Source organism: Drosophila arizonae, chromosome 4 (assembly GCF_054131065.1).
Source record: "Drosophila arizonae isolate 15081-1271.41 chromosome 4, UAZ_ARI_1.0, whole genome shotgun sequence".
Taxonomy (NCBI): domain Eukaryota; kingdom Metazoa; phylum Arthropoda; class Insecta; order Diptera; family Drosophilidae; genus Drosophila; species Drosophila arizonae.
This window is the reverse complement of record NC_142924.1, coordinates 6,322,934-6,342,317: the sequence shown is the minus strand read 5'-3', so window position 1 is coordinate 6,342,317 and position 19,384 is coordinate 6,322,934. Positions and strand designations below refer to the sequence as shown.

At 38.8% G+C, this 19,384-nt stretch overlaps 1 protein-coding gene across 1 annotated transcript; it reads right to left on the bottom strand.

Moving 5' to 3' along the window:
• Positions 1-787: 787 nt before the first annotated feature.
• LOC149269045 (uncharacterized) lies at positions 788-3,674 on the bottom strand. Its single transcript, XM_089466378.1, has 3 exons — positions 1,767-3,674; positions 1,141-1,692; positions 788-1,069 (listed from the first exon to the last, which is right to left on the bottom strand). Exons 1-2 carry the CDS (start codon positions 2,177-2,179, stop codon positions 1,161-1,163), a joined length of 945 nt encoding a protein of 314 aa, XP_089322504.1. The 5' UTR covers positions 2,180-3,674; the 3' UTR covers positions 788-1,069; positions 1,141-1,160.
• Positions 3,675-19,384: the final 15,710 nt, after the last annotated feature.

The window sequence follows — 19,384 nt, the reverse complement described above, 5'->3', positions numbered from 1 at the left end:
TTGATCACAGACTTTTCACACCTGTACAAATCCGTTGTTGTTGATGTTCTTGTCGTTGTTGTTGTTGTTGTTGTTGCTGCTGCTGATGATGCTGCTGATGCTGTAGCCGCTTATTTTTGGTTCATTGCCAAATTATCCAATAACAAAAATCACCTCTAGTTAATAAAATGTAGCATAAATATTTCAGATAATTTTATGAACATGTGAACTTTTATCAAAATTAAAGATATAGCGTTTAAAATTAGGCTTAAAAGGATTACTAAATTGCTGCATCTCAAGTTGTTGCAGGGGATCGAGCAGTGTCAGATGTTTTGTCTGTTCTTTGCTTGGGCTGCTGGGCGAGTGCAACTAATTACAAAAGACGACAAACAAATACTCACACACACACACACACAATACATCTGGCAATTCGCCAAAGAGCAATCAGGGGCATAAGAAAAAACAAAATAAAATAAATGTAGCTCAGGTGTAGGTTGAGATCTTTGAGGAAACAGAAGCGCACTTACTTTAGCAGTTCATTTCCAACTAACAAAGAGCATTCAAATTCGTTTATAGTTTTTGTCGAGTACGTGACGTCACAGATTGTCTGCGTACCGACTCTGCCTCTGCTCCGGCGTTTGGCTTGTTTTTTATTTTTAATGCATCACTATTTCGAGCAGATTCATGTTGAGAGCATGGCTGGGCTCTTTGCTAGCCCATATATCACTTCAACAGAGAAATATGCACGCTATTTCGAAGACTTATTTCTTACAGTTATGAGGTATAATATTTGATGGACTCTGTGATATTCACTAGTATGGAAAACAAAATATTTATTTTGAAAAATACTTCAGATATTACAGATACATTTATTATCAAAAAGTAAAGTTAATAACATATGATGAAGTTCAGTACCCAATCTTATGTAGAGCCCCTTAATTACAGGTAGATTTGTCGAACGATCTAGGCATCTGAGCTCATCGTGCACATAGTTGAGTTGATGTATGTATGTAATACTATATGCTTAAACTTTAAATATTTATAGACACAATTAAGGCCCTGTCAAGAGCAAGTAATGAACCGGTGTGTCCTTAACAAAAGAAAAAGAAAAGAAAAAAATAATTATAATTTGCATACAAATTATTTTATGGACAAGCTTACCACTCTGCGGAAATATAATTTTAGGGGCTTCTGCTTATGAATTTGCGTCCTTCTATATTTAGGGACTTTAGCTTTTTGCAAGATATGATAATTTTTATATATTGCTCCTCTATTGTATTAGTATGAATCAATAGAGTAAGATGCTCAAGTTCAGTTAGATCGGTCAAAGGACCAATGCAACTCTTATCTTCAAGACCACAGTCAAGGCTTTTCAAGAATTTGAATTTGGATAATTTGGCTGTATTCTCAAAATTCAAAGGAGAATGACATACCAAAGACTCTAATCGCGTTGCATTAGTAACTAATGCATCCAAGAGCTCTGAAGCCGAAAATCCTTCAATTTTGGAAATGGAAAGATGTGTCAATTTGGGTAGCTCTGGAAGACTTGCTAACTTGAGAGAATTATCCTTCCAAGAAAAAATTTCGCCTAGCTCAAGCTCCTCAATATTTGCATGTGATTTGCATATTTCAACAAGATCTTCGATTCTGACGAAACGCAATTTAAGTTTTTGCAGTAAGTTTAGTTTACCGAAGCCATCCACAATGATATCACTAAGCGTAAAAAATTCGAACATAAGAAACTAATTCCATTTTTTTTTTTTTTTTTTATAGATGTTCCAACTTACCTATAATAATAATCTATCAGACGAACACACTTTAGATTTTGCATGTGCTGCAGGGCTTCAAATAATTCCTTCTGGGGTTCCAATTGCGAGTCGTAAAAAAAGCTTTCCAAATTCATGCTTTCAAGTTTTTCGTAAAGCTGTATAGTTCGGAAATCCGTCCAGTCTCTAATAGAAACTCTCAATTTCTTAATGTTACCGCAGATAATAGTAAACAAATCTAATCTCCATTGATTATCTTCATTACAAATTAACCAAAACTCAGGGTAGAGCACACTTGACCAGTTCCTTAAGACTTCTCTAAACCTCATGCAAGTTTGCCCAAAACTCAAATGATCTCTACCGTCCAAATACTTGAGTACGATACCAAAACAATCATCAGGCAATTTCAGTATACTCGACTGATTCGACGCCATATTTTACTCAACACGCAAGTAATTCCTTGGACACTTATATTAAAACTGAATAATCGTTTGTCTTTCGTAACTAAGCGGAATGCGACAAGTTTGTGGAAAAAACCTTATTTCTTTGAACGATGAGCTGCAAAGCTTTATGTGATTTATCGAAATAACAGCTGATCGATAGACGAACGCCTTAGCTTGAATATAAATACGGACAAAATATCAAAAATTAACAAAATAAATACTAAAATAAATACTGTCAGACTCGCAAGTGAGTTTTGACACTTTCGTTATCTGCAGATAAGTGTCTTTCACTCACACAATAAAATAGACTCAGACAGAAACTGTAGATAAGTATGTATGCATGTATATATGCATATGAACATACATACAAACCCAATGGAAATATCATTTAGAAGAGTCATTCAAAATAATTGCTTAAAGAATAAGCAAGCCGGATACGACTTGAGTCGAATTGAATATATAAAATACATGTATACACATACATATTTGCGTATATAAATATATACATACAGTGCGGTCTGCGTGCGGTTAATCAGGCCGATTAATCTACGATAGTTTTAGCCATAGAGCAGCAGCACTCATTCTTATTGCTATTGTAATGTTAATTTGTACATCAGCTGCACGAATGTGCGAAGTCGGCAGGTCCCTGGGCCAAAGGACTGCAATTAATTTAGTTTGGCAGGACATGCGAGCGCCCACACGCTGCGCGCCCTGACTAACTGAGTGACTTGTTATCCTGCCGTGCTGCCTTATTACAACTGTAGCATTGCAGCCTTGGCGACTCTTAATTGGCACCCACAATGACAATACAACCAACGACGAACCACCAACCGAATCCTGCGGCGTCTCTCACAGCTGGAGATATTTGATAGACGTGCGCTAAGTGCAGGCGTAAATAAATTCGAATATGCATGCAAACACACATACATGGAGATGTACATACATAAGTCATTACATACATACATATATCCATGCATATCGTATAATATACTCATAGATATTTTTATTTAAATTATATTTTTTGTTTTTGTTGTTTTCTTGCTTGCTTTTCTGCCGAGTCAAGCGAACGGAAGTGTCTGACATAGCGAAGTATTTTTGATCATTAAGCGTATAATGAGATTGCATTCGCCTTATAAATAGTGTGCATAATTGCCCAGGTGCGCAACAATATGCACAAAATATACAAATATGAATGTATGCGTATATGTATGTACATATGTAGTCTAATGCTGCAGGTGAGGAATTCACATTTGCTTTGGAGGCTGCTATTTAGAGTGGGCATAAAAGGCAACTGGCGCATACGCGTAGCTAAACATCCTTTAAATATATGCACGCACACATACACCCACACACACACACACAGGGAGACACCCTTACAGCTCGCACGCACGCACAGCAAAGACAATTAGTGTAAGCCAAGCGCACGTTTAGCTCGCAGAGCAGAGCAGAGCAGGGTCTGAGAATTGGGTCGGGGATTGAAGTTACCCCCGACTCATAGCCCCCCCCCCCCACACCCCCTCCACTTCACTCGTGACTTTTGGCGCTTGATGTGAATATGTTTGCCTTCCATTTGGCTTTTTACAAATGCCTTTTCACACACACACACATACACACTCACATATGGGGCCAAAGCATTTCTTTTTATTTGGCTTTGCTCTTTGTTTGCTTGAAATGAAATAAGGCGCGGCTGCGCCCATAAAGCCAAATTAAATATAAGGAAAACCCCCAGTTGAAGCTGTGGAAGGGGAGCAGGTGGCACGTCTTTTACCTGGGATTTCATTTGCATGAGCATGTTTTTTCGCCTTCCTCTTAAATGAAAACGCAAATGTTTCTCAAATGTTGTGTGTAATTCGCTATTAAGGTTTGTCATTTTTATTTTATATATTTTTTAAGATGGAGTTTATTCCTGAAACCTAATTAAATGCTCAGTCAGCAGAGGAGGTGTGGGCGTGGAGAGGCGGATGACTTCTAAGGCTGATTGAGGTTGGATGGAAAAATGTTAAAGAATGAAGGTGAGGGAAGAGAAAAGAGGAAAGAGAAAGTGCGAGAGCTATATGTCAGAGGAGGAGAGAGAGAGAGATAGAAAAGGAGTCAGAGAGAAAGATATTTATTGTATATATAGATAGCGGGAGATGTAGAGTTAGATGCAGAAACCGAGTAGAGAGTGTGGGGTGGAAAGCGAGAGAAACGCAGAGGAAGAGCGATAGTGAATGGAGAGCGGCTCTGAAAAAGAAAGGGAGAGACAGAGGGAAAGAAATAGAAAGATGAAGAACTCAAGAGATAAAGATAGAGGGAGAATATAAATAAAAAGAAGTGAGAGAGAGCAACGAAGAGAGAAATTACGAGTGAGAAACAAACAAAAGAGAGAGAGAGAGAGACAGAGAGAAGAGCAAATTGCAAATATGTAAACAACCAAATCAATGTTGAAATGTAAAAGAAATCAGTCGAACCTTTGGAAATGTATAGTTTTAGTATATATGATGATGACTTATTGATTGCCAATCCAGTCATGCCTCACATAATGTACTTTGTTTTCTTAGAGCTTAAGATCGCCTTAAGTGGTAACCTTTAGGCAATTAGCTCCTTGCATAAAAACGGTCTTGCGAGCCATCATGAAGCTAATGTCCATATATTATCGACATTTGAGCGTAAGGCACACGCCATTGCCACATCGTAGTGGACCAAGTCAGAGCTAGAATGGGAGCTGACTTAAATTAATGAATGCAGAAGAAGAGGAAGAGCATCAGCACACACGCACACACGCATACACGCACCCGAGCCCGGGCTGAGTGGTGCAGCTTTAATATATCTGTTTGTTTCTGGGGGAAAATGTGGCCTCTAATCGAATTAGTGAAATTAATTTTTGATGATATTGAAATTAGTTGCAGACAGCAAAGCAGACATTGGGCGCAACTAGAAAATACTTTTAGTTTGACTGGAATTTCGTATTGCCGACAGGCGAACCACCCAACCACCGAACCATACGGAGCGTGGTGGGTGCATAAATTTACTTTGACAGTGGCAAGCGGCACGTTTGACATTCCGCTTGGTCACAAGAGGTTCGTTCAGCCACCCTTCGGTTTGGGGTGGCGGGGTCTGTGGTTGGACTGTCGATTTTCATTGTGAGCCACTTGAATGTGGCATCCAGCTACATTATTAATGACTGCTCGACATGTGTGTCAGGTTCGCTAAGTTTCTGAGTTTATTTTTTGGCCGTCGCTGAAAAGCAATTTTATTTACTTTTTCGATTTGTGCTTATAAATTGAGGCTGATATGTGTCATGTTATTATTTATTATGGTAAATGTGTGTGGAAATTAAATGCCCAAATAACTTAAATATTTAATGCCAGGTGTGCTTAAAGCCCAACACAGTTACCAATATATATCTCACCCACGCGCATTAAAGTCACTTCGCCATGTCCTTGTCCTTGGCATCAGCGCGGACAGCTGTTGAAAAGAGACGGAGGCAGAATTTGGCCAGAAGGAGAGCGCAAGTGTTTGCATGTCAGCAAGTAATAAGCACAAGGGCCATAATAGTTTTGCCTTTCGTTATATATACACACATACACATATATATGTATACGTTTGTATCTATAAGTATTTTTTGGCTAGAATGCCGTTGGTGCCCATGTCTGGCTTTTGCCACAGCGTCTTCCAGTCGCGGCCATAAATGTTGGACATTAACGGGTAATTTTCTTGCAATTTTGTAGTCGTTAGCGTTTTGTGGCAAGGACAACCGACGACCGACGGCAACAACAAATTCCGAATAAAAAAAAAAAAAAAAAAAAAAGAAAAAGAAGAAAACTGAAATTTTCTGTCTACATTTTTGAGGCTGCATAAATTTTTGGTGAGCTAATCAACGTGGCGAAAACACTTTTAAAGTACTGAAAATGCGCTCGAGTCGAAAGCCGTGCAAATTGAAATGGAAATCCATTAGCAGCGGACAAATTTGTAATTTCCGCTCTTTAATAAAACTTTGCACACTCGCACACACGCAACGCTGTCAAAGGCAAGGCGGAAATGCAAACACACACACACACGCACAACTGGACACACGCTGGCTCTCACTCTCTCGCTCTCTGAGTGTGTGTGTCCAATTTTGAGGTGTGTTCGTTCAGGTAATTTCATTTACCTTACTCATTTAGCACTTTTTTAGTTCATTTTCCGGCTGTTTGCATGATAAAAATCACACACACTCCTTGAAATTTTAGCGGCACGCGATGTTGACTGATTATCCTTGAACTAAAACGAGAATAAGCGAGCGAGAGAGAGAGAGAGAGAGAGAGATAGCGTGCACCCCCTTAACTGTCTCCTGTTCGTGGTATGTCCTGCACCCATAAATGCTTTAGCTGTCCTTTGACTTTTGTTGCAAAAATGAAAAAAGAAAATAAAACGAAATGTGGCTCATAAATTTTTATATCATTGTCTGCTTGGACTGCTTTTAATTTGGCTTGCACATGCGAGCACATCCTCAACACTCGCTTTAAGCTGGACACAGTCAGGAGTCGAGAGTCGAGAGTCCAGAGTCGAGTTGCTAATGAAATTCCATAAATGAACAGACAACAATTCGCAATCAAAATCAACGCCCCAAAATATGAACATATTCGTCGACGGACCTAACTAAATTGAACGGGTTGGCATACATTATTAAAAAGTTGCCATCAAAACTCTATGCAAGCGGGCGAGGGCTGTCACAAAACTTAAGCATTGAATAACAAATTATAAGTAATATGAATTATATGTACCTTAATATATTCAAGTTAAGCTATAAATCATAAGCAATTTGGTTTTCACATTGAAGCTGCAATTCAACTTTTCATTTTTATGTTTAAAGCTTTAAAAACCTCGTGAAAATTCCTATTGGGAGCTAGTATTATAATAAATTTGGAAACTTGAATAACATAAAACTCGGAATAATAACTCAAAGCTATTTCTTGTATATACATTAATTTAAAAAAAAAAAAAAAAACTTTATGCTTGCTGAAAGCACATTCAAGATAAATTTTTGACTTCGAAGGTAAAAAAATGCCTAAAGCCTAAAGTTGTTGCTAGATTTAAATTTATGCAATTATAGTCAGAGATAAATATATATATTTAATTTATTTATTATTTATTTACATATATATAAATTGAGAGCTCAAAAGTAGATAAAAGCCTAAAGCTTTGCAAACTTCTTAAAACTTTATATATGCTTAAAGCTACAAATTAGCGAAAGTTAATTAAATTAAAAAACATGACAAAATTAATATAAAGATATTTCATTTTTTTCATTTTAAGATTTTTTTAATATTAATATTATTTTAAATTTAGAAACTATAACATGACACTTAGTTAAGTTAAATCAAACTAAATTATACATATAAGTAAAACATCAAAATTAAGCAAAAATTAAATTAAAAAAAAAAAAAAAACAAAATTAAGTCTTAAATTAAGCTTAAAGCAGAGCTAAATATACATCGTATAAAACTACTTTAATATGTATGTCCAATATCGAAAACTGACCTCGCAATAGTTATTCCCAAACACAAGCACACACACACACTCACACGCACACACACACTAGTATGGCCACTTGGGTGTGTCAGAAATCAACGCCAGTTAAAACGTGTGCCATCTGGCTGGGCACACTGGTCGCCCCGGCCAGCCAGTGGCTGTGGCCCTTGAACATTGTTTAATTTACATTTATCCGCACGCTTAGCCTACCAGGGCAAGTTCATTTGCAGGTGTCTGTGTCCCTCAGGTGCGCACACACACACATACACACACACACCCGTGTAGAGGAAGCAACTGACACCGTACAAAATGTTAAACACTTGGCAACATTTTGCTTAAAACTTTTGCCACAGCTTCGCTCGCAGCAGGCATTGCTTTCTATTTGCGGTTGCAGCAAGCACACACACACACACACACAAACACAGATGGAAAAAGTCACAATGCAGTTAAACCAACAAGCAGCAGCCGCAGCAGCAGCAACAATGGCCAAGGTAAACGTGCCAACAAAAGGCACGCCCGGAAATGGCAAAAGCTGCCAGGCCCAAACCCCCAAACAAGCAGCAGAGCAGCTAAAGGAGCCGAACGAGCTGGAGATGGAGTTGGAGTTGGAGCTGGAACAGTAGCCACTTGGCCACTCATTGTTGGTCGCTTTGGTAGCCATGGTGAATCCTCAGGTGTTTTGCCGCACAGTTTACTACGTTTTTCATTTAACCCAGCTGCCGAGCAGGTTCAGCTCGTTTGTTCAGCTTCTCCCAGTGTGTTGTGTGTGTGTGTGCTCTGTTGTTGTTTGGTTTGCGGCCAGCCAGCATAGGATGCCTTTCTTTGCTAGCTCCAACATAATTAAAAATTCACATAAATTTAGCTTAGCGTTGACACACACACACACACACACACACACACACACACATACGCGCATTCTAATTGGGTTAATTATGTGTCGGACTGGACTTTAAAAATGTCATCAAACTGTCCATGGCGCATGTGAATGTTTGTGTGTGTGTGTGACGAGCAACGGCTCCCGAGTTTCGAGATCCGAGTACATTAACAACAAATTATGTTGTCGCACATGCGTCTCTCAGGTATACAAAAAAATAGGACTCGTATCTAACACAAATAATACGACAAATTACAAAATATATGCAGCTAAAAATGATATTTAATGAGCTGCAGAGAAGCGAGAATTTATACAAGCTTAAGCTGCTAGAGTCACAAAAAAACAGGATTACATTAAATAGAGAGATTTAGTTGATTAAGTTAAATATATCTTAGCTTTTGAATTGGCAAAACTATGGCCTGTAAGCTACATTCAACTGCAATTCGATCACATTTTACATCATTCAACCAACGGGTTTATACACTAAAACAGTTCACTGGGAAAATTCTTTAAAAAGAAACTGTCGATTCCACTTCACTTCACCTGGGCACAAAAACTGCCATCAATTTTAAATGAAATTGTCTTGCAAGCCGGAGCCAAGCACCACCCCCTCTCTGCTTTGCTTTGCCTTTACAAAATCGTATAAGCTTAATTACACATACGCCACGTTGACATTTGACAGGTCGTGTGAGTCGGTTTTATGGTCACCTGGCTGCATAATTTATGCAACAATATTTTGGGGGGGCGGCTAGCTGCGACAAAGGACTTAAGTAGCCAGCAAAAGGTTTTTAATGTCTGTAGCTCTACGTGCGGCTGAGCATGTGTGAGTGAAGTTCCCTAGGGATGCACAGAAGGTCGAGCAATAAAACAGATTTGGCTTAAGAAAATTATATGAAAATTGTGACCCAAACATGCTAAAGCGCTCATCAAATAATAAAACATAATAATAATAATAATAATATTAATAATGCGAGTGTGTGCGGGCTGCAACTAATCCAGAGCTTAGTGACATTTAACGACAGCAGAAAAAGCGCACCAAAGTATGCAACATATAATGGCAAATGTCAACGGCAGCGGCAAGGCGGGTGGCACGAGTGGCGCAAGCAAAGCGAGACAAAATTAATTACTCTACGTGGAAATGTAATTACGAAAATATTTAGCTCCCGTTCCGCCACCTTCCCAGCACGGCACGTTCTGCCACCCAGAATGCCATTTGTCAAGCCTGGTGTGTGTGTGTGTGTGTGGTTGTGTGTGTGTGGGGCGCGTTCTTTGCAAGCTTAGCCTCCAGTTAATGTGGCTCGATGCCACCAATAATATGCTGCATGTTTATTAATGATTTATGAGCGCTGGCCAATTAATCAAATCAAATTAATCAAATTTTCATTAAACTTTGGCGCACTGCAGCAACGCCTTGTGCCCCACAAAACCCTACGCCTTAAGGACCTACACACACACACACACAGACACTCACAGACACACTCGTCCGCATTATCCTTCCTCACATTCTGGTGCGTGCCTTTTGCACATTAATTCTGCGGGCCTACGAAACTTTTGTGTGTAAAAAGTTTGTTTTATGGCCCACTTAAAAGAGCCACTATGCGGTTTCTCTTTATAGCGGTAATTATGCACCGCCAGCTGCGCAATTGCGTTTCTATTTAGCAAAAAACAAAAACTAGGTAAAACGCAGAAAATGCAACTGCAAAATGCCCAAAAGGAAAAGCCATTTTTATTGAATTTATTTATTTAGCTGCAACGTTTCTCGGTCTAGCTGACTTGATTGAATAGAATAGGTTTGCACTGTCATAAAAGTGCTGCCCATTCATGGCATATTTAAGGCGCGCAGATTTTAAACAGTGCTGCCAGTTTAGACTATTTCAGGCTAGATCTAACCTATTGATCCATTGAAAATGAGTATGGAATGGAATGCCCAGAAATCGAGGCAGACTAAATACCTAGAGTAAAAGCTTAATAGAAATACCTAAAGGCAACTCTTAGAAGAAAACAAATCAAGGAAATAGAGAAAATATTTTAAATAATTTTTTTAACATTTTTCAAAATATAAAACAAGCCGTTAACTATATAACAATTGAATCAATTTAATAATAAATCATTTAAAAATAAATATCTTGATAAAGTATACTACTTGAATTAATTAATATCTTAGATTAAGATCTTAGAAAAAGCACAATCAAGTCTAAAGCTATTTAAGAGATTTACTTATTAGGTTATGAAGCCGTCCAGGGTTTGACAACGCCCTAAACTGTGGCACGACTGTTGCCGTTTTGTTTTTAGATCGCATACAGCGCAAATTCAATAAGCGGCTATAATCAAGGGGATGCTGTTGACAGCGACGTCTCAGTTTGGTTTACAGCGTTGACAGCGTGCGGCATAAACACGGCCAATATACCCGCCAGCTGCAGCAGTCAACCAAGAGAAAGAGAAAGACAGACAGACAGAGAGTGAGAGAGAGATAGTGGGAGTGGGTGGCTAGGGCCTTGTGTGTGCCGGCAGCGTTAAACCGCAAAATTTAATTCCCTTATCAAAAAGTGACAAGCGTGCGTATTTAATGCAATTTTGCAGCGCATTTAACATGACGTGTCTGGCTGGCAGGCAAATAAAAAAAAAAGTAAAGTATAAGGGGAAGGGAATCGGGAAAAAGAAATGAGTAAAAGCGTGGCAAAGCGTGAGGCTAGCTTGGCTTTGGCCGTCTGGCATTTGCCATTATCTAACGGAAGTTGTTTACTTGCAGGCTGCTTTTTGTTTGGCAGCGCAGCAAACTGCAAAAACCTCAATTTGCGTTGCCGCAACTTCCTTTTACGCTAAATTACAATTCCGCTGATTGCATTCCCGGACCCCAGAACTCAGAGCCCAAACACCCCCAACCCTCCACAGCCCACATCTCACATCCCCCTATTGAAGACCTCTTGCTGACTGAAGACTGAAGACTGGGCCTCAAAGCGCCGTCAGCTCATTCACATTGCTACGCGTTATTCACACTTTACGCCTAGATTTGAGCGCCATGAATCCTTTAACTGTTTTGCATATTTGTGTGCCAGCTTGGCATGCCACGCCTCCACCCACGAGCGCCGACTTTGCTGCAGCTGTTGTTGTTGTTGGATACGTTTCGTTTCGTTTCGTTTCGTAGTTTCGCATTCATTGCGAAAGATAAAAATAATGAACATACCAAAGCAAAAGTCAGCGGAAAAAACAACAAGGAGCAACTCAACAGCAGCAGCAGCAGTCAAAATCCTGACCCACCCGAACCACCCAAACCACCCAAGCCAGCACCACGCCGCCCTCCGCCCTCCGCCCTCTGGCTGTGCGTGCAGGATTTGGATTCGGATTCAGTGCAGAAACTGCGCCACGTTTTTGTCGGCTTGCAGGATTTATAGTATGTTTATATGTATCGCTGTGTGTGTGTGTGTGTGTGTGTATGTCTGTCTTTGTGTGAGTGAGAAATGGGCGTGGCTCAACTGTGGGCTGCACGGCGGGCAATGCATAAGGCAAATTGCTTGTAAGTTCAACTCGTATTTTGCATTGTGTTTCACTTCCGACAGTTAAATTAAAGCCATTGTCTGCTTTGTCCCGCTTTGGTGTTAGTTTGTGCGCCTAACGTAACAATTGCCAGTCGGACGCATTTGTTTTTTCCTTGTTTTTGTTTTAGTTTTTTTTTTTTCTTATCAACAACTAACCGCAACAGCGAGACTCGAAATACGACAGCGAAAATAATTTGCTAGCCTAAAAGTGTGCTACAAATCTTCGGGCGGCCCGTTTCCGGCTAACATCTAATTATGTAAGCCGTAAGAGAGGCTTATCGTTGTCTCTGGCTAGTGTTTTGTGGCTGGCCTCTGCGATTTTAATTAGTCGAGCACTCGTCGGCATAGCGTAATCGCAATCTGCAGGTGTCCAGCAGGTGTACAGCAATTATTTTGCATGCCAAGAGCTGGAAAAGTAAGAGAAAGACAGGAGAAAGAAAAAAATATATGGCACTACATTAAGCAAAAATAGTTGATGATCACGTACAAAAACTACCTGATAACCTTAACTGAATTCAACAGCTTAGAAAGAGAGAGAAAGAGTTGCACATGTAGGTGAAAGCTTTAATGTGCTTTTTAGGAACGGCTAAGCAGCGCTTATTAGCTACAAAGGAAAGCTTGATTAATCGATTAAGCATTGAATGAAATGTCCTTTGTTGGATCATAAAGCAAAAAGCTTAATGATTTAGTTCATCAAATTAAGTTTAATCTAATAAGTAACACAGAGTCCAAGCAGCTTTCTTATGTGTTTTTCTAGATGTCAGACCTTAAGAATACTCGTGCAGTTAAAGCTCTACAGAGCTTTTTTCTAGACCTTAATACAGAAAAATTGGTTATAACGACGCTTAAAGGACCGTCGGTATATCCGGAAGACGCTTTTACCGTATAAGTTTGCTCATATAAGTTTGTCTGGGGATCAGATGTTTCGTCGCAATAGTCGCACGGATGCTATAGGCGGAGTCCTTATAACCGGATTCTACAGTACTTTATTAAGATCTGTCATCTAAAAGCTTTAATGTGCTTGCCCAAGTTCCCCCTGCTCCAAAGAACTTGTGTAAAAATTAGCATAGTTTGATTTCAGTTTGTAGCTTATAAATATATATACATGTATTTGTGTGTGCCTTGTAATCCAAGTCCACACGAAATATATATAGAGGGGAATAAAAAGGACGAGAGAGACAGCGGCCCACTCAGCAAGAAAATAAAACGGGGTGCTAAAAAATTGCATTCATTATGTGGCAGTGGCACAAAAGCTGGTGAACGGAAAACGAGGCTAGAGCCAGCGGCGGTTGTTGCTGCCACAATGCAGACACCACAATGACACAGAAAGTGTTGAGCTGCAAATGAGGAAACAATGCAACAACAACCACAACAACAACAACGAAACAATGGGAAAAATGCAAAATGGGAAATGCTTGAAGTGCAGGGCATGCGTGGAAAAGCAAACAGTGCAAATGCAAAACGGATGTGTAAATAATTTAGACGAGTTGCCAACTGACACACACACACACAAACACACACAGGGACAATTGTATATATGTGTATCTTTTTAGTTTATGTATCATTAAAAAATACTTACTGCAAAGCAACAGCAAAATATAATGAAAGAGAGAGGGGAGCGGAGGCAAGGGAATCGTTCCATTTGCCAGCTGCAAAACAAATACTCGAGCGTCGAGCTATTCAGTGCTGTTTCGTTTTCTGTCTAGGAACGTGCCACAAATGCAATAATTATATGCATACAAAGACAGACACACACACACATAGAGAGAGAGAGAGAGTGTGTTACATGTGTGGTCGGCTTTTTTGACATGCTGCAAATTAAACACACACAAGCACACACACGCACACACACATTGGAAGTAAATTACTTTTTTGTGCCAAGCTGCATACAATCAAATGCAAACGGGGATTAAAAAGCAAACGTGTAACGGTAACCGGGCAAAACCGGCAACTGCGGTCTCCACTAGATTCAAGTGCTGCTGTTGCAAAGCTGGTAAGAACAGTAAACCTGGCTAAAACCCACTAACTGCATTTGCATTCACTGTTGTTGCCGCTGCGACTACTAAAAAACTATGTTAATGCCTCGAACTTCTGCTGAAAATTTCAATTCAAGTTCCATATTAGAAATAAAGCGAAGCGTAGTGAAGGTTCACCCTAAAGCCGCAGACATTGTAGATTTCATCCAGGCAGCTCTCAGTCTCAGTCTTCTCTAAATCTCTAGCGGATGTGTCGTTAACTGCTGCCGGCTAACGGGTTTTTATGCCAGCCATGACAAGGACAAGGCACAGGACACCATTCGCACCCAGACAGACAAATAGGCAGATAACAGACGCAGATAGACAGCTCGGGTAGACAGAGGGAGAGATAGAGAGAGAGGGAAAGGGAGAGGGAGAGGGAGACGGTTAGACATTGGCTCAATTTGCACGCTTCGTTATTCAATTAGACACTTCATACACACCCATACCCACACCCACTCGCACGCACACAGACACATAGAGAAGCCGCTGGCATAATTTTGATTGATGGCGTTATAATGACGGTGATTTATCAAATTTGTATGCTAAAAATTTTACTCGATATTACACTTCAAAATTGCAATTGCATGTGAACAGCGCAATATCTAAACTTATCAACAAATAAGTGCGAAAATTCATTTTATAAAAAAAAAAAATTGTGGTTTTAATTTTATGAAATCGAAATGAAAAATACATTAAAAAAAGGTAAATAGAAAAAAACTTAAACAAAAAAAATTTAAATGAATATCAATACATTAAATTTTTTGTTTAATAAAAAAATATTATTTTGATTATTAAATGTAAAAAAAAAATAAATAAAGCAAAATTAATTTATACAAAAAAATATATGATAAAAAAGTTTGTAATTTGTTCTATTCAAGTATATTTGTGCTAAACGGTTGACTTATATAGTTATGTATATATATATATATATATATATATATATATATAGATATATATATATATATATATATATATATAGATATATATATATATATATATATAATATATATATATCTATATATATATATATATATATATATATATATATATATATATATATATATATATATATACATATACATATAAACATTTGAGTTGGTAATGGTGTCGAAAATATTACATTTATTATAATATTTGCTTGCAAGAAATATAGATTCTTGATCACCAAAACTTATCAATCTAAGAACTTCAGTAGAACTTCAGATATAGCCAACAGCTCAAGCAGCGAAAAATAACAATCAGGCTTTATAGCGCTGATGCATAACCATATGAAGTAGCTGTCATATGTGTATTTACTTGTACCGCTAATTGGTCGCTTGGCCAGGATGTAGCGTTGACAACGGGACTGGCCGCATCTCTGGCTTACGGCTGCCTTGGCGTATACGCAATATTTGCTTTTGTTACAACACTTTATACGTTCTGTTGTTTGTTTGGTTTTCGCTTGTTTCTCCCAGTTGGCTGGCAGTCTATAAAATCCGGCTTAAGCCTCATGCTACCTGTGATATGTATGAAATTTTTTGCTGCCACACACACACACACACACACACACCGGCAGAAATACAAAAAAAAAAAAAAAAGTAGGTCGCACGCATTGGGCTTGGCTAAGAGCAATGTGGAAAGCTTCAGCTGGTGCTTGTGGCTTTGCCGACGGCTTCTGCCACTGGTAAACACTCAAATCCAATTAAATTTAATACGACTTACTTGCCTCCGACTGTGAATGTGTGTGTGTGTGAGTGTGTGTCGTATATGCTTGCAGTTCGTTTGTCATTTGTGCTTTGCGCTTTCTCTGTTTGCCCCACGCTTTTCATTTTGTTTGTTTTCAGTTTTCTGCATTGGTTTTTTCTTCCCCATTTTTTGTTTTGTTTTTTAAATGCTTTTATTTGGCTTACCTGCTTGGCTTAATTAAAGCTTAATTTCTCAAATGACATTTGATGCCACACAATCAGCTCGCAGCAACTAATTTGTGCTTACATACATATACATATATGTATATAAATACATGCATACACCTATTCTCTTTACAACCCTCAATAAATCCGTTCAGTGCAATTAAAACGTCTCTGCATATCTCAATGCAGAACATTTTAATTTATGCCACAATTTCCTTTCCATTGTCTGAGCCAACTGCCATCCATTTGTCATAGACACTTTGCAGGCACTGACTGCGTGTGTGTGTGTGTGATTGTAGGTGTTTCAGAAGTGTGTCATATGCAAAGCAAAGCAATACCCTTGAGATTCTATTTATAGTTTAAGAGGAACTGAACGGTGATATTTTAGTATAAATTTAGCTCGACTCTGAGTCGTGAATAGCTTTTGAATTAAATATTAAAAAATTAAGTATTATTATTTTTGATAACTCTAAATACTCCCAAATTATGAACTACTTTCAATCTGCATACAGTAGACCTAAAACTTGGGCAGCTCTTAATCTGTGCAGCAACTTCGGGTAGGCTCGGATCTGATTCTGTATTTTGTGAACCAGTTTGTCAGAATGGAACAATCTGTATATATAACGACACTTTTGCCCGTATATTATTTGCATACTAGAAACCTAGAGCCGTAAAATTCGCTAGTCAATCCGTTTGAGCCCATAAGAAACACATGGAAGAGTTGATTTATTTCCTGTCATTCGAGTCCATAAAAATTCGCAGTTCTATACACGTTTTCAATATTCTTTATGTAATTAATAAATCTTTATAGTACCCATTCTCAGTACACTTTAAAGATGAAACATTGTGCCTCAGCTCTTGAGATATGCGAAACATAATGCCTTTAGCTGCCAATTAAGAAAATTGGCCACAGGCAGAGCTTGTTTTAATTAGCCAATTGTTTGGCCTTAACACCTAACTACAAATACATCCGTGCACGTAATAGATTGTAAATATTTGACACCACCGGCCTTTGCCCCCGCCCACGCGGCCCCCACTCCCTCGACAAACCGCCAACAACAAACTGTGCGCTATTGTGTTGTGGCCTTAATCCAGCAACAATGGCAACAACAACAACAACAATTACAACAACAACAGCAAATACTCCACTCAATTTACAACTTGGCATCGTCAAGTTCAAGCCATGGAAAACAGTTTAGTGGGCGGGGGAAAGGGGCCACACCCCTTTTCCGGGTGGTTCAAGTTGAGTTCTTCAATTACTTTTTGCACGATTTGATTTTACATTTAACGATTTTTCGCACTTAATTAGAAACGAGTGTCGATGTCAGTGGCAGGTCCCGCTCTCGCTCGCTCTCTCTCTCTCTCTCTCTCTCTCTCTCTCTCTAGCGCTCTCTGTCTCTCTCGCTCTGTCTTGGCACTGCCATGATTTGATTAAATGTGAAGATGAATTTTAATTAAAATCTTTGCGCAACACCAACTTCCAAGTCAAACTCACCCCCTTTCAGCTCTCCCTCTCTCTCTCTCTTCCTCTCCCACGCTCTTAACCGCTGCTATGTGGCAGAATTTTTGACACTCTGAACGGCTACGCTGGCCAGAGAAAGGGGTTTTGGGGTCCCTTAATAGAGCAATAAAGCCGCAAGTTCATAGCGAACGATAGCTGGTCCACTGTGGGCTTAGTCATTGCCATGACATTCGGCTTTTAATTTATGCAAAATGAAAATTAAAGAGCGCCGCCGCAGCACAACTTTTCGTATCGCTGCTGCCCGCATATTTATGCAAATGACTCTCTAAATGAATTTTCGAAACTACTTACGAGTGATTTGCCTCAGTCTCTTGCTCCGTCTCAGTCACAGCCTCTCTGAGTCGGCGATCCATTTCAATTAAAGTCGTGAAGAGAACATTAAAGGCAGCTTAGCAAATAATTTGTGCATTGTTTAAGAGCAAATGAATCGCAAAACAAATCGCAAAACAAATCGCAAACAATGCCGCATTTTCTTTTGTCAATGCAAATACGCAGAACAGGCACAACTTTTCCGAAAGTTTGTGGGCAAAACAAAAAAGAAAATATGAATATAAAAACACGACCAAAAACTCTACACACATTTGCTGGCAGTCACGTGCAGTAGGCGATGCTCGGAATGCAAGGAATGATTGACTAATAGATATCCTATCATTTCATTATGTTGACTTCATATATACTAGAAGAAGTTCTGCCACAGCTAAAGTCTATCGGTATATCGATTAAATTCTATTTATCGATTTATAATTATCAATCTACCGTTGCTCTATTATCCTTTTCTTTCTGCTTTTAAAGCACATTTTTCATATCGTCCATCCTCTCCTTCTCATACGAATCACACACATCTATCACAACCCTCGACTCTTTTTCTCTGCAGGATATCAAAACTTTTCCGCACTCTGGCTTAGTTTCGGCGCGTCGGGAAAGTGGAGGGAAACTGACTGTCGCGTCCAATGGGCCATTCAAAAATTACGAGCCAACAGTTTCCGCAGTGTTTTTTGTCATTTCCATGCGCTCATTGTCAGTTTTAAGTAAGCAACTTTTCCCTTTTTGTTGCTGTTGTTGTTGTTATTTTGACTGCATGTCCTGTTTTGTTGCTGTTGCTGTTGCAGCAGCCGGCAAAAGTTGTTGACCAAAACTGCCTACAAATGCAGACAAATATGGAAAAGCGCATGAAATGCAATAAATTTTCAAATATATTTTGTGTGCGCGACAGAAAAAGTAGACAGCATCCTTTATTTTTTATTAACTCAGCTACCCTGTGAATAAGCAATTCGAGGAGTATATAAATCTATTGAAGAAACTGAAGATAATTTTTGTTTGAGAAGAAGTCCTAAACGAAACTATATTATATTTTTGTTTTTAACAAGTTTTTAAAGTAATTTACTTGCTTTTACACATATTGTTTTAATAGACATATTACAGGGTGTTTTTATGCATTAATTCTCTAGAATGGTTGATCGCTTAACAAATTGGCTTTATAATAAATCCTCAAGTTCAATTTCGATTTTATCTCAAGACACATTTTACAGGGTATTAAATATGCAAGAATTTCCAAGCCTACTAAATTGTTGAGCTCCTCTTAAGTGATTTCTATATCCAATCCTATGATACATTTTACAGGGTATTGTGTATACTCAACTTCGTTGTTTCACTCCGTAACTTTCAATATATTTTTTTTTTTTTTGTTGCACAGTGCACCATAAGTCAGTTCGACAATGCTGATAGAGCTTCACTTTGCAAATGATTAAAACTTGTAGAAGACGCAAATAACTAAACAAAGTCAGAGGCAATATATAAATCAATGTTTGCTGCGTTGCGCAAAACTCACGCGCCAAATTTACGAGCGACTTAATTTGGAGATAGA